General features: G+C 40.7%; 1 protein-coding gene across 8 annotated transcripts; it reads right to left on the bottom strand.

The window, feature by feature from the left end:
- VGLL3 (vestigial like family member 3) lies at nt 1-27,312 on the bottom strand. Of its 8 annotated transcripts, none has more exons than XR_014938826.1 (6): nt 27,174-27,312; nt 17,487-17,742; nt 11,648-12,148; nt 9,179-10,778; nt 5,962-6,272; nt 1-5,789 (listed from the first exon to the last, which is right to left on the bottom strand). XR_014938826.1 is itself a non-coding variant. In XM_085527316.1 (4 exons), the coding sequence occupies exons 1-4, from the start codon at nt 26,742-26,744 to the stop codon at nt 5,733-5,735; spliced, it is 642 nt and encodes a 213-aa protein (XP_085383442.1). In that variant the 5' UTR covers nt 26,745-26,952; the 3' UTR covers nt 1-5,732. The 8 variants fall into 8 exon arrangements, 2 of the variants coding, with proteins under 2 accessions (XP_085383442.1, XP_015735480.1); XR_014938822.1 differs by lacking the exon at nt 27,174-27,312 and adding an exon at nt 26,652-26,956 and having other exon boundaries at nt 17,487-17,739; XR_014938820.1 differs by lacking the exon at nt 27,174-27,312 and adding an exon at nt 26,652-26,955.
- Between the last annotated feature and the right edge of the window lie 591 nt (nt 27,313-27,903).

Below are 27,903 nucleotides of genomic sequence, written 5' to 3'. Positions count from 1 at the left end.
TTCACATTAAATTATTTATTCAGTAATTAAAACAGTGACACTTTTCTTCATACAAAGTCTCTCACCACTTTTGATGAGAAGGACAAAACGTTCAGTGGAGGTTTTCAGGGAAGCAGGATTGGGAATCAGGTGGGGAAGGAGAGGGACCCTGCCTTGACTGATGGTTTTAAATGATAACTACAAACACCTAGCAGGGAAAGTGCAGCATAGTTCTGCAGATACTTTACTAGATTACTGTAAACCTCAACTTCTATGAACATTGGTTGTACAAATTACCTGAGACCAAGCTTTCTAGAATCTGTGTGGATTCCAATACATGTCCACCAGCGTTGGACCAGACCCTGGGCCTCCACTCTGTTCCAGACAACAATGGTCTGCAGTTTAGGCATTCACAGCTGGTCCCAATGATCTTAATGCCATCAAAGACTTCAACAGATTGTGAGGGAAGAAAGGAGGAGCAGGGCTCCTGCATGCAAAACACCACTGTCAATGATACACAGCTTAGCTATCTTGAAGGCTTGTGCCTTTGTGTGGGTGCATAAGAACTGTGATGTTTTAATCACCTCCATCCCTAAACTAAGCTTATTGGGAGCTATAAACATCCTGTAGTTCAGAGGAAACTCCAAACAGGCTGTCACAGGTCCCACCATAGTGTCATGGAGACCACAGAAAAAGAACAGCCAGAGGATTATGGACACTGTGCTGACCAATGGCTGCTAAAACAAAAGTTTCGAGAGATATCTTTAATTCCCCTTGGCAATTAATTCATCCCATAAAAGGGTATGAGTGTAAACTTGCAAGTACAGTCTAATTTTAATATGTTGTACAGCATCTGCCCAACCACCTACATGCAATGCTGAAGATCAGTTCTGCTCACAGCACTACCAGCTCCTCTTGCAAGAAGACCTCTCCTGACCTCGCTCAGGCAAGAGTCCTTTAGTCTTTAAAGGGACATTTTCCTGCATCATAGCTGTCAGGTTGTGCCCATAGGGCTAATACATAAAAGCAGTATTTATTTTTAAAAACCATCCTGCTTTACATGAGATTTCAGCTCCAATAAACATGCATTGGCTTTTAAAAAAATCCACAAACAAACAATATTTATCATCCAAATACTCCTTAAAAGCTCAAAGGCAGACATATTAAAGCCAGGAAGTCAATTTTAAAACATATATATGTATATATGTAATTTTGAACTGCTTGAAAGAAACATAAGTTGCTGGTCCATTGATATGGAGAAAAAATATTGTACCTGAAATTAGTTAAAATAATTGTATTCAATAAGATACATACAACAGATCAGGGCTTTTGAAAGATTGAGTTTGGGGAGAGGTTGTTTTCTCTCTCTCTCTCTCTCTCTCTCTCTTTTTTCTTTTTTTTTTTTTCTTTCTTTCTTTTTTTTTTTTTTTCCTTTTTTAATTTTATTATTACTGTTTTTTAAGTATAGAAAAATTCCATTCACTCCTGAGGCTATGGAGAATGCAGAGAATGCATTAAAATGCCTACATTTTAAAAAAAAATTATTTTATTTTTTTGTTGCTAATGTTGTTTCAGTCAGATGAGATTTAGTAATGTCATTTGCTTTATTTCCAAAGAATGCGCATTTGAAGCATGAGGGTGGAATGGAGGGAAGAGGGAACTAGGTATAACTAGGTGTGTGTGCATGTATATATATATGTATATAAATACATACATATACACAAAGATGTGTGGGAGAAGAGCAAGATGCACATGATAGACTGGAAACAGAAGAGGTGGATGCATGCCAAGGTGAGTGATCATAAGTACAGTGGGGAAAACACAACATTCCCTTTATACAATCTCTGCTCTCAAGAGGTGTGCAACCTGTCTCTCCAAAAGCTGTGATAGGAAAATAATCCTTAAAAGCATGTTTCAAGGCAGGAGAAACAGAATATTGGGAGAATCTTGACATTCACTGAACACTTCACACTACGAAAGAAGCATCAGAAAAGCTGATGAGCAAATTTGTTGTCTTGTGAAGAGAAGAATCATAACAAAGTGCATTTTATTGTCATCAAGCATAGCTTATTCAGATTTCCAGAAGTAAAATCTGCTGGGTGGTTAGTAGCTGTAGTATTACATCATCTTGTTAGGGATGGAAATGCCCCAGCTGAAACAAAATGGGTATCTTATTTCCAAAATCTGGTGGACAGGTTGAACATCCCCTGCCCTCAAGCAAACAAGACACAAAAACAGATCAAATTTTTCATCATTACTAGGAAGAAAATAAAATTCTGGATAAGTGTAAAGACTTTAATGTTTAGGTTTTCTTGAAATAAAACAATAGCTTCCCTATGTCCTCCTAGAAATAGTGACAGAGTACATCATGTTTATATAAGACCTCAGAAAATGAATCATTCACTTTCTTGGGATAGCATTAGAATCCACCACACACACACACACAAAACGAAAAAATGAAACTCCCTTAGTAACACATTAAGACACATAACTGCCATCAGTGTGCCTTAAGTGCAACATCGCAAGTGAGCACTCCTCTCCTCTTTCAAGAGTGGCATTAGCATAGCATCTGCTTCTCATAAGCATATTTCTGTGTGTGTAAATGTGCGTGTATAGGAGCATGTGTGAGAAAGAATCATATCTGCCCAATTTAACTTAAAAACTTGTCACAGAATCTTTTTTTTCTTTCCTATCCTTCAAATCAGAGAATAGAAGCAAGGCTACTGCTATGTTCTCAGGCATTCACTTGTTGTTAGTACAGGGGACTGTTTGTTGCTGAGGAAAAATAACTGAACATATTTGTCTTCCAAAGCTGGCGGACTGGCGTGTGAACAGCTACAGATGATAGCAGGTTTTTGTTGGCACTTGTCTCCTAGAGCCTGGAGAGTAACACAAGTTCTGTAAGAACATTCACAAGTTCAGCCGGGGAAACTGAGCACATAACAGCAGTCCCTGAGGAAACGTCCATGCCCTCTACCCATTATCTCAATAAAACAGTCAAGAAGGGAAACTTCAGTGCAAACTTCAGTCTTCCCTGTTCCTGTCCCAATCCTTTTTGACAGTTACAGGGAATAAGAGGAGATCCTTTACCATTTGAACTTGCAAAGAGAAAGGCAATGAAGTGACTGTTCTTCCTAGACATTAACTAAACTGTTTCAGGAAGTCAAACATATTACATCTCAAAAAGAAATACTGCTTTGCTCTCTTCTGCCCTAAACTATCCAACTCTGATGTTCAAAGAGCTAAATTACAACTTTCCTCATTGTTTCCCTTGTGAAATGTTGCCTCTTTGCCTTCTAGCTTTACCAAGACTGGGAGGAAAAAAAAAAAAAAAAAAAAAAAGCTTGGATTTTTTCCTCAGTATCTCTAATATTGTAAGAATTCCTAATTTTTAATTTACCTCAGGAACTCATATTTCCTGAATGATACTGCCCCAATAAATAAACAAGTCATGGAGGCTTCCGATACCTTCCTTTCCACCAGAACAACAATAATATACAGAACTCTCAAAAGAGTGAATCTCAATAAAAGGAAGAAATATTGATAGACTGTAAAGATAAGAGGTGGGAAAGGGGGAGAATAGCATTTAATTCAGCATCCCAACATAGAACTATAACCCTATTATTTTTAAGTAACCTATAGGGGTAGTCAGTTCAGCATTTTAACACTGTGTGAAACCTCACATCAGTAAGGTCCACGCTTAAAGGTCTTATCAAACTGTGATATAATCCTACTGCCCACAATGCCAGTATGTCAAGCCCTCTTTTATGTCAAGGGAGAACTCAACACCTCATAGAATCAGGTTCAAAAGCTTGGCGAGAAAAAACAGTACAAGGGAGGAAGGCCTGAATTTCAGACTGGCAGGCACATCCCAACACGCCCCCTCCCCTTTCACACATACATCCATGTGGTGTCCACCTGACAAGCCTACATTCACAATACTCGCTGCCTTAAAATTATACTGTTCCTTATATCAGTCTTATGCTTAGGTCTTGGTTTCCATGTAGGTGGTTTGTCTTTTTGACAGGTATGCCTGAAAACAATGGTAACAGAAAAGTAATAAGTTATGAGAGCCTTGGGAAGCGTTGCAGAGTGATTCCAAGTGTATTCATTCACGTAAGGTATACAAAGCAGAAAGGCAACATTTCCAAGCAACAGGCAGGATCTGGCAATCCTGATCCAGTGCTCAGTCTGATAAGCACTTACTGTCACTTGCTGGAGTTACTAAGGCTGGACAGCGCCATCACAGGAGTGGGGCTGTTAAAGGCAATCTTGCAGCCCTTATTCAGGATTGGATCATGTTCTTGGCTTCAGCTAAAGTCATTAGTAAGTAAGTCAGACCCAAGGCCCAGGCCAGAAATGGGACTCCTCATACACTTTGCAGTGTGCTGTGACTAGACATGGCCATGTCACTTCCCAGCACAGATTCTTACCCTGGCAGCAATGCAGCCCACCTTTTGTGCGTGCTGAGCATGTGCAACTTCTTACAAAATTCAAGAGTAGTAGCTGGGATCCATAAGGCCCTGAGCAAACCTTAGGTTAGACAACCAGATTTTGAAGTCAACAGCATCTGAATGTTTCAGCATTTCCCATGAGGTGCTCAGCAGACAGATGAGGCCAGTTGAAAATATTTTGTTTCTGCGAGTCATGCATTTTTATGAAAGTGACATTTACTTCCTAAACATTCATGTTACAATTTAAAACCCTCGAAATAGCTTAGCTGAAAGTCTTGCCTTTTGAGTTAAAATAAGAATATGCTGGTAATTATGATTACTGTGAGAGCCTGAAGTGTTACTCATAGGAAACTGCATTCATCAGCTTCCATGGATCACGGATGAGGTCCAAACTCAGGTCTGATTTAAATCCATGAAAATATTTGGTCCATTTTAAGAGACTGAATGGGTTGGAAATGCAGTTCCTGCAACTCTAGGCTTTGATCCATGCTAAAGGCATTTGCAAGTTTCTGACAGCACAGCACAAAGCCATCTTTAGAAACATGAATAAAAACACCCTTACTAGAATCTAACACCAGCAGCAAAAATATTTGGCTGAAACTTTAGGTGTGTATTATACTTGCTTAAGCTAGAACAAAAGGATGAAAACATCAAGATCGAGCAATGTGGAAACAAGCTCTTTAAAAAGAAGGGAAAGACAGACATTTGAGGTAACAAAACAAAACAAAAACAAAATGCACAAACACATCACAGACATCTAAAAATAGCATTTTATACATTCTTGCCAGTGCTTCTCTGAGAGCAAGTTCTTTAAACAGAACTTAACAATTTTTACAATTTTTTTTTAAAAAAATATGCCATCCTAAAATAGCCCATCAATCCTTAACCAAACTTTCTGTATTTCTACAAAAATAGATGCACAAAGAGCTACAAAATAATGTATTCCTGAAAGGAGGCGCACTGCAGTCAGGGGAGTCTTCTTCCCGATAGTTGAGACTGTTCATAAAAATATCAAGCTGAACAAAACAAAAAACACTGTTAAAAGAGCAGAAAGGAGTTAGGTTGCCCAGCTGCAGCAGGCTCAGATGAAGAAAGAAAGAAAAGCGAGTTTGTTTTTCTGTTGTTCATTTTCCAACACTGTGGGACCCATAAGTGGCCTTGCAATTAAAAGGCTCAATAGCAAAACGAGAATAGTTGGCTCTCCATCTTCACGTGTGTCCTTTGTCCCATGCAGAAGGAGTCAGCGATGCTTATGTCATCCGCCAAGTTGCGCTGACTCCAGCTCTAGCTGGTCTTAAGTTATATCTGGACTTCAAAACCAAGAAGTATCCTTGCTCTTGTCCTGATGCTGTAGACCTGGATTTCAGAAAAGAAAAGTAACACTTAAAATCTGATATATCTTCTTCCTCACCCTCCCCTTGCCTCCCCAAGCATGCAAAGTAAGGATAAAAAGTTATTGATTAGAAAAATAATAATAATTTAAAAACAAAACAAACAAACAACAACAACAACAAAAAATATAACTTACCATCCTAGTGGATTTGTTAGTAACACTCCTATTACTTCCAATTCTATCATTTACATGGGATAAGCTTAAACCCCACTCAAGTTTTAGATTGGCTCGAACAGTTCAGGAATTCTGATAAAATCATGTGCGCTTTCTTGTTTTGGCCTCATTTGGAAAGGAGCCGGGTGTGATAAAATCCCCCCACAAGGTCCACGCAGACCATCCGCTACAGAACATCATCATTTTTCCTGATAGGGGCCAGCAACTGACCCCATCTCTTTTCAGAAAAATCTGTAACACTGTAGTATTTCACCATTTCTATGGCATTTCACCTTATGGAGGAAGAAGGGAAAGTATTCATTCAGCAAGTAAAATAAATAAATAAATAAATAAAATACAAAAAGTAACCCAAATAATTTCACCTTCAGAGTGTCAGATTTTTAGCCAGGAATGGCTAGTGCTTCCACATGGGAAAAATTAATGGTTTTCAGCTTGCATTTGTTATGAGTTCTTCTAACATTTTCCTTTATAAAAAGTGAGGACTATCTAATAAATGTGGTGCTATGTCGTGGCTTTAGCATTACGGACTTGGAACCTGTGTTACAATCTGGGATTCCTCTATTCCAGAGGGATTCAATCTATGCTAGATTTACACCCAACAGGGCGGATACCTAAAATCCAGACCATAGTGGAGGAGGTGGGGCTGAAACTTCCCAAAGAAGATATGGTTTTGCTCATTTACAGGGAAAGTGAAAAGGAGAGATGCAGGCGCTTGTTTTAAGAGGTAGTAACACACGCCTCACTGGTGTAAAACCTGCCCTTTGATGTTTTGTGTCAAACAAATTAAATTTTGTGAAAGGTGCAATTCCCAGTACTGCTGTATGGGCAGTGATGCTCTGTTCTGCATTGTGCCATATATTGTCTTCCTATGCTACAACCAATGCACAAATTACCTGATGTGCTGTGAATTTAAGTCCAAATCCACCTCTAATTTAAATAGGTGCAACTCTCTCAGATTTCACTGATGTTGCAGCCACTGACGCTGCCTGTTTGGTAACTGGTGAGAACTGAAGAAGAGTTGAACACAGATCACCCATTTCCATATCTGATCATATAGCCAAACACTCTGCTCCATTTAACATGCATTTGCATATATTTCTCTGGACTGAAAAAACTGAGACATCCCTCCACTAAGGTAAGCCACATTCAGAGATTTTACTAGATGAGGATTATTTCTTTTTGTTTATGAGTTAAGAGATTTTCTGGCTGTATCATTTACAGACAGAGACATAATAAGCTGCTGTTAGTCTACTTCAAAGCTATGTCAAAGTTAGTGATGAGAATTTTGTTATATTTTTTCCCTTCTATTTACTTTTTCTTTTTTAAAGCAAGGGGGAAAAAAAGGGGGGGAGTCAACAGGAAGTTTTTGGAGTGTATGGGAGTCATTTAAGGTCATCAGTCCAACAAAGGGCCCCAAAGATAGAGAAAGCTGAGGAGAACAGAGAGATTATATGGCTCATACTGGTTAAAAAGCAAAAACAAATTATACACACATCTGTTTAAGAGGACATCTATCTCATGGTAACGACCAGTAGAAGGGAGATACCAACTGATCAGGCACCTTCCTAGTTAAACATCTTTGCAACACGCAGAAACAACTGCATCTGACAGGTTTAAGGTATAGCCATTAAGTCCAAACAACCATGGAAAACAATCCAAAAAAATAAAGTTGCCTTAGCTACAGATCTGAATGTGGAACACTTTCCATGCCTTTTCCTCATTATATTCCCATATTCTTCATGGCAAAACTAACTGCGCTTCTAACAAGTCATCCAAGTGCAGCCCTACTCGCTAACCAAGAGCTTTAGCTTGCAGACAGCTGCTAGAACAAATATTTTCTCCTCCTTAAAGACATCTTAGCTTGTGCTGCATGAGCCAGTATTTCTGCACCAGCAGAACTCCCCATCTCCGAGAGGCCAAAGCTGCAGCTTGCTGCCTGACACACATGCAGAACACAGGCTGTGTGGGAACATCTAAACAAACCTGATGAATGGTGACAAACTCGTAGCATGTATGAACAGAGACAACTCTGCAGAAGGCAACAGGCTGATCACTCCAAGTCTGTGTTCAGCGGGACATGATGACCTACAGAAATTAGCCAGAACTAGAGAACACCAATTGTTCACCTGCATTTGGTGACAGATGTGCAGCGCATTTGGAACACAGAATTGCAGCTCTCAGATAGGCCACAATTTTGCTCTGCTTTGAATGTGCTGGGGTTATAGAAAGCCTTGTCCAGCACATCTGTCCAACAGCAGGGCAAGATTTCCTTCTAGCACGCTCTACAACAGCAGGCACTCTACTCCTCACAGGGCAGCACAGCTGGATCTGACCAACACCTGAAGAGTGCCTGTGCTGGCTTCTCTGCTCCTGAGGGCACACAGGCAAGCACTGATAGTTGTAGGGGCAACAAGGCAGAAATTCTCCCTGGTTTTACATGCCCAACTTAGCACACCCTTAATATGAACACAAGGATTTTGTAGTAATGCTGTATCTACATGTGCCATGAGCTGCAGTCAGCATGTTAGAGGCTGACCTTGCTTTGCTTGGCATTAGGAAGACAGAGGACTAAGGCTTAGTCTATAAACATGTTATGCTCAGTACTTGATACAAAACTGGTCCTTATTTTGAGCACTTCAGCTTGGGAAAGTCATGGTATAGTAGGAGCCACAAGAGTTGCAGTAGATTTGATTTAAACTAGTGCTTTCTTTAATCCTACTTGTACCAACACAGAAGCTCCTAAAAGGGTTAATTTGCAACATACAGCACGAGGATTAAGCCACATTTAATGGGAATCAGGTACTTAAATCCCTACTCATCCCTCTAAAACAGGACCATGTAAGTTCAAACAGATGTGCATGACAGATCAATACTTTATTAGCCCTGCAAACAGTGAGATGCTGAAGTCCCATACAATCTGTTCTGAAACAGATTCCTAAATGACACCCAGCATGAAAGGGGAGCCCGTCTTAACCTCTTCAGGGATTCAGTATCATCCGTTCAGGAGGTGGTATATTTGGCTTTGTATGGCAGAGATGCAACAATGTAGCTGGATGAGGGTAAGGTTACAGCCAGCCTGCTCTGATCCCAAAGATATCTCTCCATTTAATTCAGTATGAAGAGTTTTGCAAATGTTTCTATAATCCCATATGACAGTAGCATAAGAAATGTGACTCACTGTAAGGAGGCAAGGAAAAAAAAAATCATTTGCACTCATATATCGGAAGGGCTAAGAAAAGCACCCTCTATGTGTGTTAGCTTTTTTCAAGAGAGTTTTCTTTTCTTTTCTTTTCTTTTCTTTTCTTTTCTTTTCTTTTCTTTTCTTTTCTTTTCTTTTCTTTTCTTTTCTTTTCTTTTCTTTTCTTTTCTTTTCTTTTCTTTTCTTTTCTTTTCTTTTCTTTTCTTTTCTTTTCTTTTCTTTTCTTTTCTTTTCTTTTCTTCTCATCATATAAATCACCTGAAGCTCATGGAATACAACACACTGATAGTTCCAGGGACAATAGCTTTTATTCTCTAGGGAGTCATGGACAAAGAATTCAAAAATTGAGGTTTTCCTGTCACTAGGACCTTACTTAGGGGAAACCTCTTCTGAGAAGAGAGTATGTTTTTCCAGACCTGCCAGTTTTCAGACTCTTTGCTGAGATTGCCAGCCCTCAGCAGAGATACTTGCAATGAAATTGTGTGTGATGTGGAGATTTGTGCATTAAAAAAACCCACCTTGGAGAGGAAAGGGAACAAGCAAAGATCTCTGCTGACATTCTCTGTTTCTACAAAACAGTCACACATCATCTTTCCTTTTTTATTTCTCCCACAGGAACACATGGACTTACTCAATAAGCATGCGCCAGAAACTGACTGTCCATGCCTTCCCCACTGCTCCCACCCTGAATAGACAACTATAGGACATGTAAGATACTGGTAATAACTGCCAAATCAGGGTCCTGAGGAGATTAGCATCCAGCTGCACCCTTCCACAGGGATTTTCACAACGTGAATGCAGCACCAGCAAAAACTATATTAGCCCTGTAGGACAGTACTAGGACTCACAGGTTATTTTGACATACTACACTCTTCAAAGAAGAGGGTTTATTAGAAGAACAAAGAAGCAGTAAGCAAGCCAACTTGCCCAGTGCTGGAATAACTCACAGCCTAGGTGAGGTTCATGAAGTGGTTCTTGACTAACAGTCCTTGATGCATTCCCTGCTCCATCCTCCAAAAGGTAAGTCAACTTCCAGAGTTCTGGAGCCAGACCACTGGGACCACTGTCAGACCAGCTGGCTAATCCCCTCTATCAGTGGCAACAGCAATTTTCTCCTGCTTTAGAGAAAGCAACCTATATTTTGGAATTTGTCAGAAAGACAGAACTTACTATCACAGTCTTGTCAGATTATCGTCTTATACCTATAAGCATAAAATGCAATACCTCTTGTATCATCTGCATGGCTGGAAATGTTATTAATAAGACTAAAATTGTCTAGTATAAAGAATCCTATTGTTTTTTTTCTTAAACTCTTGAAGGAGCAAGTGGCATGGTGTTGACAAGAGGTCATTGGTTCTTGGTTACTATTAAGGGAAGAGAGGTTTTTAGTAGGTTCACTTGGTAATAATTGGGATGTGGCTGCTAATATTTCATATTTCAGAAACAGCACTTTTTTCCCCACCGCCAATTCTTTGTTCTTCTACACACTACACAAAGCAAGGAAGCTCTTCTCATACACTGAATTGGTCAGCTAGAGCAATCAAGAAGACAGTTTCAAGAAGACAAAAGCGGAGACACCCTAAGGAGAATAGAGATGCAAACCCATTATTTCCTTAATAAAGTAATCAAAGATGTCTAAGTGGTAATCTTTAAGGATTTCTGCTGGTCAGAAAACTACCAAGCTAAAAAAGGAGGCCATAACTGTACATGAGTGTGGAAGGAGACACTGGAAATAAAGTCACCCATCACCTGATACCAAATGACTACAAACACTGAGGGTTGACAGACTGCTCCTAATACTGAGGTAAGAGCCTTCAAATCAAAACTTGCCTGTGACGCAGAAGATGTAGCTTACAGAAGACTCTGTAGGTTAGGAGTAGAATAAATCTAATTTGGAGACTCCTGCCTGGAGCCTACATGATAATGTTTAGTGTGATGGTGAGCGCAGCTTAACCACCATCTCCACACTGTATGACACCTGGATACACACAGGAAGGAAATGCTGGTCTGTTCCAATTTAAATCAGTAAGATGCAACCCTCATGTACTGAGAAGTTATTAGTTCAGTCCTCTTGTGAGCTATATTTTGGTGAATGGACACACTAACTAGCTGAACAAGATGGAAGCGTCCACATGGAAGTGTAATTAATTATTTCCCACAGTATTTAAACCAGACAAAAAAAAAAAAAAAAAAAAAAGAGTGCATCATACTACAACTCATTTGGCTTGAGTGGGAGCAAAAGAGACACTGGTCTTTCATCAAAAGTCACTGAGAGCTGGATTTTTCACAGTATGTCTGCCCTGACAACAATTTCAGGAGGGATTCCCATCTGTAAATGTATTTGGAGAAGGCTCTGAGAAAAAATACTACTTGAGCTGTAGGGACTCCAATGCTTGTCTCAAATTCTTCCTCTTAAAACAAGCCACAGACAAAACTGAACTATCTTACCTGCATCAAACCCAAAACTTGGCACAATGTCCACCGTTCCATGAAAGGCTCCAGCCCATGCTGAGGTAGCGCTGGTGACAGCAGCAGGATCTGTCTTAGTCACGTCACACTGGGGAGCAGGAATCCTGGCTGCACGTACTGAAGGCATCAGCAGAGACCCATAGCGGGGGTCGCGGTGCGAGCTGGGATGGTGATGGTGCATGTGTGGATGAGGGTGATGGCGATGCATGTACACGTCATGCATGTGTGCATATGAAGGGCTCACCTGAGATGCTAAAGGATAATGCCAAGATTCAGTTGCAGCAGGGGGAGGAGGTGGGGGAGTCTGATGAAGGCTGTGTCCTGGCCAGCTGCTGGGATCTGGTGTTGGGAAGGTGCCTGGTGCAGTAATGGGGAAATCGGGGTGTACTCCACTTAAGCATGGTGGTGGGGGAGGCTGATAAGAGCTGGTCCAAAACGAAGTTGGGAAACTGCTCCTTTGGCTTGATATTGTTGAGTTTTCTGGAAGAGGGGAGAGAAATTAAGTATGAGTGGAGCTGAAAAAATGATTTAATGACAAAATCACCTCAGTTATTTTCTACTCTCGAATTTATAATGCTGAACCCACACTTCCTCAGCAATTATAGAATCACAGGATGGTTGAGGTGGAGAGACCATCTTAAGATCATCTTGTTCAATCCTGTTCAAGCAGGTCACCCAGTGAAGATAATCCAGGATGATATTCAGTCAGGTTTTGGCCAAGAACCAAACTTCTCACCCTCTCTTGGCAACATCATCCAGTGACTGATCACCCTCACAATAAAGAAACAAACAAACAAAGCATTTTCCTGTGTTCAGATGGAATTTCCTGCTTTGTAATTCATGCCCAATTGCATTTTGTCCTGTCAACAAACACCACTGAGGAAAGCTTGAATCCCTCATCTTCATTTCCTCATACCAGGTTTTTACACACGTTAGACATCCTTGAGGATGCTTCTCCAGGCTGAACGGTAACAGGTCACTCAGGGTCTTGACACAGGAAATATGAGGAGATGCTAACTCCTGACCAGACCAGAACATATCATTTAAAAAAACAGCTTCTGTGATTCTGACTGCTCCTCGGGACAGAGAAACAGCTCACACTGCAAAATGAGACAAACGGCTATTAGAAGAATACCAGTTCTCTTCAAATTTATGGCATGCTTTAATAAGGGTAGAGATCAACTGAATGCACCCCATGTTATTTTCTTCTAGAATGCACCATGTTGCCTACATCCAATAGGATCAGGCTAACAATATCACCTATGTAGCTGAAAGAAGTCTTTGTCAGAAATAAAAGTCTTGCTGCTTCTTAGAGCTAGGGCTCAACTTGTGTTTAAAAGGATTCCAATAACTCTACATCATGAAATCACATTCTAAAAATTCCTCTTTTGAAGGAGCGGTTAGTGTTTTTGATGTGTAGGAAAGTACTGGCATCTCCGCTCGCACATCACTCTTGCCAACTCATGTTTAAACGTACTGCTTCATGCAATATGTCACAGCTCGAATAGCTTGGATTAGTTTTGTTGTTTTTTCTTGGTCAAAGATGGAAACATAAAAATACAGGACTTTACCTCTCATTAAAGAACAAAGTCAAAAAAATAGCCTATGAAGAAATAATGCCATGGAAGTGTAATATTTGACAAGGTGAGGAGTTCTCTATCCCGCGTATAGCATTTACAAAAATGTTTATCATATTTTTTCTAAACAACTTTTTGTTTTGCTTAGTTTAACAAGCAGCTGGAACAAGATTTGGGTGAAGACATCATTGAGAATGAACAGATTCTTCAAACACTCCTGCCTCTAAACTTTGCTTACATAAAATATTTTGGAAACGAAAACTGTAAAAGTGTTTTCTGACTGTATCACTACAACACTTAGATATCTATTTTAAAATCCTTTAAAATAACAGATATTTTTTCCACAAATCAATTGGCTGGGATCTATGGAATTTATTGAGTCTGATTAACTTCTGGTATTGGAAATACCTTCCCAAATGCACTATGGACAATCGTAAAGAATTTATCTTTGTGCCAAACCCTCTCAGAGGATGCAAACCTATCTAGCAAACTGCAATATGGCTTTCTTCAAAAGATTGCATCTTTTTTTAGCATTATATTCCTAATGTGATTCATACTAGAAGACTGGAGAGAGCTTCAAGCATATAATGGAAGCTTCAGCACCCCTCTGAAACCAGTATTGTTCATCGTTCATATGTTCATTGTTAGGATTAGGCTGAGACACAGAGTTTACAGGGCTTAATGTTGGCAATAGGATTGTAAAAAGAAAAAAAAAGAAAAAGAAAAGCAAAAACAAGCTTCTTCATAGCCAGTCTACTATTTTCCTCACTGCTTAGCAGGGAAACAACTTGATAATGTCTCATCAGTATTCTGGAAATTTAATCACTATCATGGAGAGCTAGTTTTGAAAACTATTTGGCTGTTACCAGAATGGAAAAGCCCTAAATCCAAACCACCTCACTTCAAAAAAGGAGAGAAAACCACAAACTATCTGCAGGATAATTTTAATATCAGGAGAGTACACTCTAAAACACTGAATCTACCAATATGAATTCATCCCAGATTGCATATCATCTTGACTTCACCAATCAGACAACAGATCTAGGCCACAGCAAACACATTTGATCATCTCCATTTGTCAGACCCATGTCCATTTCACAAAGCTGTTGTCACTGTCAGAAACTGTCATGGTTCACACCAGTGAGCATAACTGCAAAGGACAACCTCTTTGGTCAAGGTGAGCTCATATCACTCTGGGTACAGTGCCCATTCATGTTATATGAATTTGCAATAAAACTTCATCCAATCAGAATGCTCACAGAGGACACTGCTAAATACTGAGTACATCATCATCAGAAAGAACCATCTCTGTGTTCAACTACAATCCACAACTACCACACATTTCCCCTGTACTTGAAGAGTGTTCTTTCCCTTGAAGCAGTGAGCTCAGGCAATGACATTTATAGATATTATCACGCCAAATGCTTGGCCTCTGTGGCAATGGAGAGGCAGCCATTTCAGCACTATACTTCAGAAACAAAAAAGTGAACTGAGCTGTTTCCAGAGGATTTAGGGAGGGAAGGAGGAGGTGTATAACCAAAATTGTGTGCCAAGGAAGATACTTAGTTACCACTATTTCCTATTCTGAAGTGGAAGGAGGCAGGGAGATGGCAAGATCTCAGATACCACAAAGTGGTGACTAATGTAAATGTTACTGGTTGGCCAACACACAAGGAAAACATGCCAATGCCCACATGCCGTAAAGAAGACAATGTATGGAATTTTCTGAAGCACAACATTACTTTTCCACTGAGGCAAGAGGGGAAAAATAACAGCCACCAAGAAAACAATAATTCCCCTTCAGTTAGGAAAAAACATGTTGATAAAAACACTATAAAGGTAATATCAATTTCAAGTGTAGCCCCCCAAAAAGATTTCAGGTATATCAGGTATTAGGATTCATGTTACCTGAGACCACTGTAGGAATCTCTAGTTCATAGAAGGTCAATCTTGAAAATAATTTTAGTTTAATCTGATCAGTATTTTCAGTATACAAAAGACAACTGATTCTCTTTTCTACACACAAGCAAAATTCCTTCTTAAAACAACAACAAAAAAAAGCAATAATACCATAATGTTGAAATTATAGTTCACATATCCATCAGAACACTAAAAAAGCTACAAATTAGATGAAATAAATAAATTTAAAAAATTAAAAAAAAAAAAAAAAAAAGCAGAAAACAGTCCTTCCTTTCAGGCAAAGAAATGATAATACAATGAGCTGAATAGACAGCTAATTCTCACACATTTTCCACTTAAATCTATACTTTCTAAAACAGCTACTGCAAATGCAAAATCCTTTTAATTGTTTTTAAATTGATTTTTGAATATTTTATTTGCAATTTATTATTTATTACTGATGTTTTCTTATTTATTGACAGAAAGTCAGGCTTTCCACAAAGTATATTCATTAAAGATTTTCAATCTAGTGTTATTTTAAATTCTTAAAGTAATGGAATGCAAATTCATATGCATTTGCTGTAAATGAGCTGCTTCAACAATGGTAGATGAACAAAAAGACTAAAGCATTAGCATCATTCTTTCCCCGCTTTTTCAAATGGTTGTATTTCTGAAGCTCATTTGGGTCCAATAAAGCCCTTGCCAAATCTCTTTGGAGAAGCAAACATGGTAATCTTCCCTACAGCAGCCCTGCCCAGCAACCTCCTTGGGTGTTTTCACACTGCTTTAGCAGATTCAGTGATGATAGAGGGCCTATCTTCATACTTTGTTCTTGGAACAATTTCCAGACATGCAGACCTCCATGATCCAATGGCATGGGGCACCTTGGCTAAGGAGTCAGCATGTGTAAAGAACTGTTGTGCCAGTTCATCTTGAACCCAGTAACTCTGTGGAGTCGTGTACAATTGAGAGGGTCAGAGCAAAATAGGCTGTGTCTGAGGTCAAAGAGAAGAACACAACTCCCACACTGAGATTTGTCTCAACATCCAGTAGAGAAGGTCTGCTGTAGGCATGGATCTCCAGTGACTGCCTTGATCCCATCTCTAAAACACTTACAGTATGTCAGGGTCATTTATAAATGCTCTAGTCTCCTTTTTAGTAAACACAGACTCAGTTTTACTCTCAGTCAAGTCAACGGAAAATTTCTCATTAACATTAATGGTCTCGTCTCAAGCCATAAATTCCTCTAGTTCCCTAGCCACTTCTGCTGACCTTTTCTTAAACTTCCTTGGATTTGTCATTATCCTTCTGGAAAGCAAGTCCTTCTGTGCTATTTTTCTCTTCACAGTGGTTTCCAAAAATCCTCTCTTTATTATCTGTGACTTTCATTAAAGTACTCTCACCTCAGCATCACTGATTGCGAACACCACCACTCATACAAGGATCCTCCAAGAAACTCTCACTTAGCTTGAGGCAAGGCCATTACTCACTATTCTTAGTTTACAATCCTTTTGCCAATCCATATAAAGAGATCAGAATTCATGCAATTGTGTATCTGAAAAACTGCACAGACTGACACACGCAACACAGTGGAAGTAGTGTCCTAATGGTTACCTTTCCCCAGCCACCAACTTGAATATCTTAACTATAAGATCTATCTAGCTCATCTGGCAATATCTGTTCAATATTATACTGATAATGCTTATATTCATTATAAAGCATGAACATTACAGTGCTGTTCAAATGCCTCACAACACTGACCAAGATTCTACTCCCTGCTAGGAAGCGGAGTACTGTCAGCCCTACTTGATCTGCAGAAAGTCCATAGCAAAGGCTCCTATGAGTTCTGCTGGGGGCAGGCTACAGTCACATGGGCCAGAGCTTCACCCAAGTCTTTTCCAGCCTGTTCCAGCTCCTCCCTACCCAGAGCCACAGATGAGTCTTAATCACCTGGCAAAGTTACCCAAGTATGCTGCATGGGTCTCTTCACTTCCACAGCCAGAATTCCAAACACTTGGCTTGAAGTCCAAGTTTCACACCTAGAGCTTAAAAATAAGCCTCAAATCTTGCAGCAAACATTTATGAAGCCACATCAGCTCTTCCAGGCTCCCTCCAGGCCTTTGCAGAGCCATGGGCTATGGGAAGAGTGGGAGACTCCTGCTTCTCCCACGCCTTTGGAATCTCCTTCCCCTTTAATGCACCAGATCAATTGCAAGCAGCTCCTCATTTCTTTCATTTCTGGGGGAAAATTTTCAACATGCACAGGGGGGCAAAATTTCAGACGCAATGTAATGTTCATAATGTTCATCATATGATGTAGCCCAAGTTCCTGCTTCTCTTACCTCTCCACAAAGGACTTAGCCCTGCCTTGCTCTTGGTAAGGGCAGTTTCTGGGTTGAAGCTACTGGCTTGGCTCAAGGCTCTTGAGAAGTGTTCATCCACTACTGAACCAATGTCTCCCTGGAAGTAGGTGAAAAGAACGCAGCGAGAGTTCAGATACTCCATCTCAGCTGGCTGATCCTTCTCATCCTCTTCTTGCTTGCTGGGAAGGGTCACTTCCAGAGACTCCTGCATCTTGTTGTATACAGCTAATTTCTTCTGGGATTAAAAACAAAACAAACAAGAGATGTATCACTAAAGGCATTCAAGTACAAACTCAGCATCTGGTTTCCTTAAAGAAAAATAACTGAATGCATTGAATATTAATTTCAGTTCATTGCAGTTGGACTACAGGGATATTTTGCACCAACACTTTACAAAGAAGAGATTACCAGCGGCACTTACTTAGAATCTTAATTCCTCACACACAGATGGACTTGCTCCTCAGACACATTTCACAGCCACAAGCAATTTAACAGCAATGGCTTTCACCCAATACCTTCAAAAGAAAACAGGCAGACTCTAACAATTCACTGCTGACTCCCACCTGGAAAGGATATTCTCATCGGAAAGGGCTGCAGAGGTTGTGTCCAGCCCTGCAATCCGGTGGCCACGTACACAACCTCTATGTTTCACCCTTCTACCTTAAGTTCCACCCAGCTTTGCCAGCTGCAGTCTCCTAGTGTGAAGACAGGAACAGTGGGTGAACTTCACTATCCATTAAAAGTCTTCCTCTCCATTTCAGAAGTTCACAAAATACATATGTTGTTACTGAGGGCCAGGAAAGCGTGTGGGTTTTTTGGCTGGTTGTTTTTTTGTCACAAGAAAGTAACTCTTCAGGTGGTGAGAATTTTATGCTGTTAGAGTTTTCTTTTTTAGTTTGTTTGTTTTAACACAAGTTTCTGGAGGAAAGGAGAAAAATTCATGCAATAAAAAATTTAAACATATGATCTGGAGGAAGAGGGGGATTGACAAGTCTGCAAACACAAGCAAAAAAAAAAATCCCTCCAAACTAAAAACACGGAGAAGCATTTAAAAAAAATCAAGCTAGCACAAGCCATCTGTGAACAGCTATTTCTGAATCCTCTCTCTTTCTCTCAAATCAAACCTAAATGTCAAAATAAATGTGTGTGAAGATCCATTTTGCATGGAACATATTTTTCAGATGTTCCACTTTACAACTGTTTTCACAGAAAAAAAAGCTCCCCACAACAGTTGTGCAGCAGGAATCATAGCTTTTAGCCAGCTAGCCATTTCCACAGCTGACTTTACACACAAGCAGCTTCAGGAACCCAAAAACAACTACAGCACATATGCAGAAGTATTTCATCGCTTCTCTATAGTCTTACAGCTTGACTTATCTTTTATAGTTTGCTTGGCAACAGTTTAGCACCATCAGAATCCCTTTAACTTTATGGCTTTTTTTTTTTTTTTCTTTTTCATTTTCCAGAGTTGTTCTGTAGAGCAATTTAAACAACTATTCAATCTATAAAGTTCCAGTTATACAATAAATACATTTGTCAGACTTAGAAATAATTGTAAGCCATTCTCCAATCTTGTATACTATCAATTTACGTACATTCAGTGCTTTCTAAAATCACATAAGCTGATAAAAATTATCCCTTTGTAACACAAATTAGAAATTCAGGAGATAATTCTTATTAGTGGTTATTAAAACCAATTAATTATAAGGAAGATCTCCTTGCAAGTGGAACTAAACCCTACAGTACTACAGGCTCACAGCAATTAAGCAGTGTATCTGACATTATGGTAGATTAACTGGAACACATACAACACTTATACACTACACTGTTGTTGTACAAACTGCACTGAGGGATGTAACCAGATTTTTTTTTAAAGTCTGGGAGACCTAGGCAAAGGGCCTGAAATTCAAATAAATCTCTGTTTCACAAGTAAGTAGTACTGTGGCTCTGCTTAGAGAAGGACAAACAGCTTTAGCACAAGATGCTAAAAAACAAACAAAACAAATAAACAGCAATTAAAAAAAATTAAAAAAAAAACAAATAATAAAGTCTTATTAGAAACTAATTGCTAAAATTAAAGATAGCCTGAAAATATCAGACTCACTTTTATAAACATAGAATTTGAAGTGACCTGTACTTTTCATGGTAAGCGTTTTACACATTTTCTACCCAACCAAACAAAAAATGTAACATTTGCTTCTGAATTGCTCACATATCACTCACAGAGACCTTTATCGTTTTGTCTAAATAATCACCAAAGGATGAGACCTCAACAAGACAGAAACAGTTATCACATACACAGGAGAAGCATGCATTAGGAATCAATAACACACCTATCTCAGTGGTTTGAAAATGTTTAAAGGTTCATTACAACTCAGATCCTCTTAAAAAGTGGTTGGGAAGGAGATTTTTAATTTTATTTATTCTTAACTATTTATTTTAAATAGAGACAAAGTATGGAAGGGATCGTTTAAAGTTTTCCAAATAGATACTGACATATTACAACATCTTAGATACAGTATGTCTGTTAGACTCTGAATACATGCAACTCACTTTCAAAGTTAGTTTCTATCATTATAGGTACACTATTTGTATCTACACTTCATGTACACAAATACATACACAAGCACACAATTATATACAGAAACACATTGTTTAATATAGCCCCTGGCTTGACTTGGTTATCAGGAAGGAAGTCTTTCAGTGTTCCCATATAGACTGGGGCTCAGGAAATTAAAACTTATCTCCAGAGCCGCTTCTCTGTGCAGGAATGTTCCCCTTTCTACAGCCTAAGAATCTAATTCATTTTCCATTTCAACTCTCTTCCCTCCCCTCCAGTCCATGGGTAGTCATTACAAGACATTCCAAGTACTTGCTGTTTTTGAAAACATTTAATCTGAGTCCTTTTTTTTAATGTAAAAAAAGATAGCAGTACTGATAGACAACTACAAGGGGTTGTGTACAGACCTAAGATATTTACAGTGAAAAGTTATGCTTTGTGGAGAGCTTTTTGCAATAAAATAAAATAAAATAAAATGTCCTAATTAAAAGATGCTTCAAGACCAAATCAACTTTGTGATCAGATACTACTTAATTTGTATTTCAGGTAAAAATTATCAGCCAATTTTGTTGCTTTTGTTGTTGTTTGTAATAAGAAACTACAGAGAGATAAAGCAGATTGTCCTTGTATGCAATGGATATACACCTTTTACATTGCATGCATCCTTTAATAAAAATAAAAGTTTATCTCCCTGACTCCCACATAATTATACCTCTGTGTACATGTAAATTCCACGTTACATTTTCCGACCATAGTAGTAATTTTTTCTTTGCATTTCCAGCTGCATTTGAATGAGTGGATAAGTAGGCAAGACCATAAACTAAATGAATTTGTACCACTCTGATGAGAGAAGAAAAAATAAAACTGAAGGAGAAAAAAAACAAACATCACAAGTTAGGTTTCTGATAACCAAGCTGGGCTAGCCTGGTTTCACTTCTATTTCCTTCATACAAAGAGTTCTGGCACATATTTAAGCAGTCAACAGTACCTGCAAGGTCTTTATAAAGTGTATGTGCTGACCAAACACTGTTTCTGCCTTGCCTATGTTCCTATCTGTAATAGTTTTACATATTTATAATTTTCACCTCCTTCTTCCTAGGCTAGAGAACAAAATCAAGCAGCCTCTGAAAAAAGAAAACAAACACAGAAAATCTCAACTTGGCCAAGACACAGAGTATAGAATTTAAACTCAGCTTAACATTCTAGAAAATAGGTAGATAAATGAAAAATTCAGTGTATGTAGCATCTGATACCACATTCAATATTAGACACAAGTTTGTGGCTGAGGGATGAATGGTCCAATCTCTGAGTAAATAATACTGTACAGCGTGGGCTCCATTCAGGTTAAACCAATATTATTTTTCATGTTTTGCATATTCACAGATTTATAACAAAGAGAATTCAAGCTCTTACTGCAAGTGATCTAACAAACGGAAGCTAAAGGTCCAAAGCTAATCAGCAATATGGAAATATTAAAGAAGAGAAGGTTTATGCCAGATAAGCATCACACAGTCTTTAGGAGAAAAACGGACAGCTCGGATCTTTTACAGTAAGAAAGCTCGTGGATTAAAATTTCCCAAAAAATCTCTGTCTTGCAGATTCCCCTTATTTTCTGACATACCCTACTCAGAACCAGGGGAAAATGCCCTCATGCAGTGAAGCCCCGGCCACATGAAAGCCAATGGCAAAAGTCCAATTGACTTCAATGGTCCCGGATCTCAGCCGGGGTGTCTGGTAAAAATGTCAGAACATTCCTTTTCATAAACTGAAAAAAAAATTCATTTCCAGCTGAAAGCAGCCAGTAGGCAGGATACCCTAAAATCTACCAATCACAGTTGAGAACGGAAAAAGTTTTAGTTAAGCTGAGTTTGAATCAAAAATTCAGGCTGGCTCTTATATTACGTATAAGCTGGTTGCCTGTTCCTACAACTTATTATCTCCATACATGCCATAGTGCAGCATATGGTCCTTTATGCTCCCAAGCATGAAAGTCTGGTGTGCCTGTGGCCACCTGTTACAGATTTTCCATTATGAGAGAAAGAACAGGAACCAAAAATAAAGAACCACTACACTGAGGAAATACTATATGACCCTATCCTGAGAAAAAGGCTGTCATTCGACATGAGCTTCTGAGAAGGAATTTCAGTAACAAACCCTAGGCAAATCATGGACAGTCCTCTGTTTGTGGAGCTCTTATTGATAACACAGAAAGTATTCAAGACAATTTCAAGTAATCATGGAATGGAATGCTAAGCCTGAAAGCAGCATTTGATGTGTGCCTTGAAAATAGGAAGTGCTAACTACTGCCCTTTCAATCAAGAAATCAGATAGCAAAGCTACACTCTTTCTTCCAGGTGAGAGATGGGATTTTCAGCAGCAGAGCCTGAAGGCCTCACAATATCCAGGTGGTGGAGGGAAGCAGTGGAAGAAGTCTGAATTTATACATCTCTTGGAGTACTTCTGAACAGAACTGTGCATCAGACCCTTGAGTTCCATTTGTATGTATTTATAGGAAGACCAAATGGAGTTTGGTCCATATCAGAATAACCAGTAAAGCAAGCCAAATCGTTGACGGTAGCAGGTACTCTCTCATGAGGTTAAAACAAGAAGAACAAAATTCTTCCCTGAAAAAAAGCCAACCTCCTCCTACCCCTCCAGAGAACTTAATCCCAGCTTTGCAACCTGTAATTCTGAAAGCAGTCTTTGAAGCCCTTCATTCTGTAGAGAAGCCAGTAGCAGGGCACCCATCAGCCTTTAGAACAAGCTTTGAGGAAGGAGCTGAGCTAAGAAAACACAAAACATAAAGCTTCCTTCTGCCCTTCTGTCTGCTGTATCGGATGCTGTGGACTGCCATGCACACCTAGCATCAGTGTTGTAAATCAATCCTCAATGCTGCAAACACGTGATGCAAAGAACTTTTCTGGAAAACTGAGTTACATTATGCAAGCAAGGGTTTAGCTACAGCCACCTGACAGAACGCTGAGCACGACTTGTCCTTGTCTGCAGAGTTGTTAGTCTGGAAGGAAGAGTTGAATTAGTGACCTAATTTGCAAACAGAGACAAGCCCTTATCTGGAAAAAGTCTGTCTACAACAATGCCAGAAGAAAGTCTGACTTGAGCATTATCACAGCTCCTTATGCAAGACTGATGTAGCAAGGATGCTGTTTGGCTTAGTTCTCCACATCTACATACCATGGAGATGTTCCAAAACTACCATTTACTGTAACTTCCCATGTAAAAGTTCTTAAGCTCAGCTGTGAGTGAGACAGGGTGAATCCTACCTTAGCCTGAGCTCTGCAGCTCACTGTCCCTAAACAACAAGCTGTCAAGCTGTCATGTGTCCCCTGTATACCAAGAATAAATCAGAATACTTCTCCAATTAAGTGTATCCAGTCTCTTTGAACGAGAAGCTTTGTTACACCCATTCCTCACCCAAGATATAAGAAATCCAAGACTTACTACTGCAGTTTCAGAACTGTGAGAGGAGTTTCAATTTCACCATACCAAAGAGCTTTACACTCTGGCAAGCATGGCTCTGTACCACAAACAATAACATGTTCTTACTGTAACACCATCACATATGCATTCTGTATTTTGGCAAAGGAACATAGAAGCCCCATTTTATCTGTTGGAATAGGGTCACGGCCTTTTTAGTACCTTGTAGCACCATGTAAGCACCTATATATACATACTCTCGGTTCTCTCCAGCAAACACTCTGGACTTCAGCAGTCTCAAAGATTTAAGGTGCTAAGCCTTCACTCCCATTAACATTCAATAGGAATTCAGGCTTCAGTCTGCTGAGCACTTTAAAAGAAAATGTCTCATCTAAATTAAGTTGCTAGCATGTCCTTTCTTGGCTTCAAAATGTTTAAAGTGGGGACTCCACAAACTCCACATCACTGTGCAAGTCAAAATCAGATCTGCACTGATTCAGTAGAGTGACAACTACAGAAGAGAAATGTTGGAGTACCATTGGAGTGGAATATCTTCTAACAAGGCATGATGGGGCATTCTCTAAAGAGAAAAACAACATAAAATACAGTCTAGGCACATAAGATCCATCATTTAGAGCAACCCAAATTCTGCTACATACAGAAAAGAGATGACTGTTCAAACCCTGCTCGGCACAGAGTAGTAACACTGTCAGCTGCTTGCCAGAGACATTTCTGCATATCCACATATGCAGTGTGCAACCTACAGAAGGAGAAGGAGCTGGCCTCTAGAGAGGTGCTGTGCCCAGAGCTCAAACCTGTCTATCTGCAATGGTAATTCCACTGCTAAGGAACTTGCTTTGATCTTCAAGGGATACAAAAGTGACACAGAAACAGCATCACCCACTGTGCTTGTGACAGATGCATTACAAGGACCTATGAAGACGCATAAGATTTAATTAAAGCAACACACCTCCAGCTCACTGAAATTAACAGGGTAGTCAAGGGACACAAATTCCTCCACTGTCTATGGAAAGACAACAGGGTAGTATGAAAGCACTGGAAAATGCCCCAATGGAGTCCTTGGATATTTTAAGGGTGAGCTCCGCTCTGTCAGCTTCAGTGCAGGGCTTTATTTTTAAAGATGCCCCCCTAATACATCTTCCCTCATTGTTATTTTTAAACCACAGTTTTGACTCCAGCAAAGAAGAAAATTCTTTAAAACGGTCATCATCCCTATGAAGAGCACAGGAGTGTCTTACATGTTGAACACATGTGGAAAGAGAAACAAAAAACCTGGCAACAGACTCTTCTTCCCTCTTTCTTAGGCTCTTTACCACTTGATTAAATGTTCTTGACAGGATGATTTGGAAGAAACAGAGACTTGCAGAATGTCATGCATTACCCAAGAAATCACTTGACCAAGACTGCAGAGATATGGGGAATCTATCCCATCTTTACTACTTCTTATGTTTTAAAAAGCACTGGATTGAGGGAAAACCCACGAACAGCCCCACAGATTGTGGCTGCTGGAGGCAGAGGGCGCAGCGCTCAGTTCGGTACGAGCAGCTTGGTTTTCCAGCCTGACACTTGACTGGTTTGTGAAGACCCTCCAGCTCCAAATGTTCCAGTGAAATTGGCACAAGCAGAATTAACTAAAACAAGCTGTCAATAACGGTTGGGACAGAGAGCTCTAGAATGCTTTTTTGTGGAAACGGGATACGTTGTACTGGCCATGGCTCCTAAGTTGCATTGGCTCAACAGAGCTGTGTTTCTTGCCTTGCATTTCTACCTCCACATTTCATAAATAGCACAAGCCACAGGAACTCAGTTTATTTAAAACGAAATTTCAAGAAACTTTGGCTTTTGTTATGGTGCCTGTGGGACGTTTCTGATGTGGTGCTGATTACAGCTGGTGGAGAAACTTCTTGATTCTGTTTAAAAATAAAGAGCAACCACACGGGGAGTGCGACGCAGCCGCTAATGGGTGCTCAAGAGATTTTCACGTACGAGGTGCTGCAAAAGCTGGAAAAGAAACACAGCCAAGCGCCTTCAGAGCCAAGTGCCAAAAAGTCCACCCAGGCCCAAATAACACTTTTCTACTTCTAGGTGTCTTAATCGAGGAGTCTACTCACTTCAGGTTACTTTTTTTCCCCTCCAAGTTGAGCAGGCTACTAACAGGAGCTCCAGATACTCAAAGTTCACAGCTAAAAACCACTGAACAAGGTGAGGGTTCTGCAAGCTGTGACCTAGATTAGAGAAGAAATAATAACGCAGGCACCACTGAAACAGACTAAACTCGTAAGCTTTCCAGAGCCCATGTTTACAGAGAATAACGTGAGCAACCTGGCAAAGTCTGCTTCGGTGCCGTTCTGCAGAAACTCTTCCTCCCAATGATACAGAAAAAACAATAACAAGCGATTGGAATTTTAATGGTTTAGCCCATATTTGTGTCTCCCAGGCAAGTTGATATTAGGGGTCACTTCCCATGTACGGAGAAAACAATCTTCATGGATAATAATGATAAAACCTTATGGAATGCAGCAACAACCAAAAAATGTATTCTCAGATGACTACATTAGGGCCAAGTCAATATTAGTCCCACTTCACCCACGCACTGCATAGTCTAAAAATGCTGTCAGCCTGATAAGAATTTCCTGATTCACTTTTTTTTTTCTTTTCTTTTTTTTTTTCTTTTTTCTTTATTCTTTTTCCCTTCCAAATACATCCGATCACCAAATTCAGCAGCAACCCGCCGCAGCGATCCCGCAGGAGAGCCGGCTGGTGCGCCGGGAGCAGCGCGGTCCCATCCCCGAGGCGGCCGCACGCTCAGCTCAGTGCGCGGCTGCGGAGCGCACAGCGGAGACGGAGGCGAGAAGCAACTTTCTCCTCTCGCCAGCCTCGCGCCCCAGGTATATACCACTGGGGTTGGCTTTCAGATTGATTTCAAAGTCTTACCAGACTCCGCTGCTCTGGGGCACCCTCACCGGCTCCCCGCATCTCCAAAGCGCGCCGGGGGCTGCACGGCACATCGGGCGGAGGTCTCCGCCCCGAGCAGGCAGCGATGCGCCGTGCAGTCCGCCAAGGGAGGGGGAGGGGGGGGGCCGCTACTACACCCCCATCACCCTCCCCGCCGCATCCCCGCTCCTCACCTGCTGGCAGACTCTCGCGGGCGGGCCCGCGTAGCGGGGAACCCCGCACGTCGCCGGGCCGGGCTGCTGCATGGCCACGTCCGAGCAGCTCATGGCCGCGGCCGCGGTCGCCCCGCGCCGCCACCGCCTTCTTCCCCCTCCTCCTCCTCTTCCTCCTCCTCCGCGCGGGGCGGCCGCGGCGGGGCCCCGCGCAGCGCCGACTGCCAGCGCATCTTCGGCGGCGGCCGCGTCCCGCGCCCGCACTTATAGACGGCGGCGGCGGCGGCGCGGGGCGCCCGGCGGAGGTGGCGGCGGAGCGGCCGCGGGGGCGGGGGGGAGGAGGCCGCGCCCCCAGCCCCCCCCTTCTGCCCCGCGGGCGCGCATCGCGGCCGGAGGCACCTGCGGGTGTCCCCCGGAGGAGAGGCGGTAGTTGACCCGCATGAGCGCGGGTAACTAACTAACAGCTACATCACCGCTGGCATCTTATTTATTAGCGGTAACTTTTCCTTCGGGTGCGGGGACAACCCCCCAGCCAAGAGTTACCTGCATGGCCCATCTCTGCTTTCTGTGTTATTGGAAGCGCTGTCTGGAAATTCATCCAGGATAAAGGAGGAAGGATCCTGTCCTATAGAAGCTGGCAAATGGGATGTGTTTTCAGCTCCCTGAAGAATCTCTTCCCACCTGTGGTCCACCAAATTTTTCAGTTTTATTTTATATATATGCTTCCTGTTCGTTGTAGGGGAGTTGGACTAGATATCTTTAAAGGTCCTTTTCAGTGCAAATGATTCCACAATTCCATATTTTAATTAATTAATTGTGCTACTCGACTTGAAAACCACCCAGCAGCCCTGAATCAGAGTATCACTAGAACCAATGAACAAAGACTAATCATGGCCTACCTCTGCACGGGCAATTTTGCCCATGAGCTGCCCCACTGGAGTACCGCTGTTGTAGGCTTTTGATCCCATTCCTCACACGGAAATGAGTCAGTGTCTGCTTTGGTAGCATTACCCCAGGTTATAAGTCTGGGCACTACTGAGCTTGTTTGTTCTTGTTTTCTTCCCTTTAAATTATTTCAAATTTCTTTTTCATTAATAACAATAATTAATTGCTTTGAAGTTAACTTATACTTAATAGTGCCCAAACCTCAAATATTCTAAATGTGTACCTTCTCTCTCTCTGTAGATGCACACAAACAGACACACGTCTCCTCTGCCAGAACAGTGAGACAAATGCACAAAGGTTAAAATAGCTCTGTCTGACCCTGGTAGGA

This window comes from Coturnix japonica, chromosome 1 (assembly GCF_054131305.1).
Source record: "Coturnix japonica strain WE chromosome 1, WE-NBRP24, whole genome shotgun sequence".
In the NCBI taxonomy this organism is placed as follows: domain Eukaryota; kingdom Metazoa; phylum Chordata; class Aves; order Galliformes; family Phasianidae; genus Coturnix; species Coturnix japonica.
This window is presented reverse-complemented; position numbering and strand designations above follow the sequence as displayed.

Coding starts and splice junctions, on each gene's coding strand:
- VGLL3 (XM_015879994.3), bottom strand. CDS start 26,744: ATGAGCTGCTCGGACGTGGCCATGCAGCAGCCCGGCCCGGCGACGTGC. Junction 17,743..26,651: donor CCGCGAGAGTCTGCCAGCAG/GTGAGGAGCGGG, acceptor TTTTAATCCCAG/AAGAAATTAGCTGTATACAA. Junction 5,790..11,647: donor AAGTTTTGGGTTTGATGCAG/GTAAGATAGTTC, acceptor TCTGAAATCCAG/GTCTACAGCATCAGGACAAG.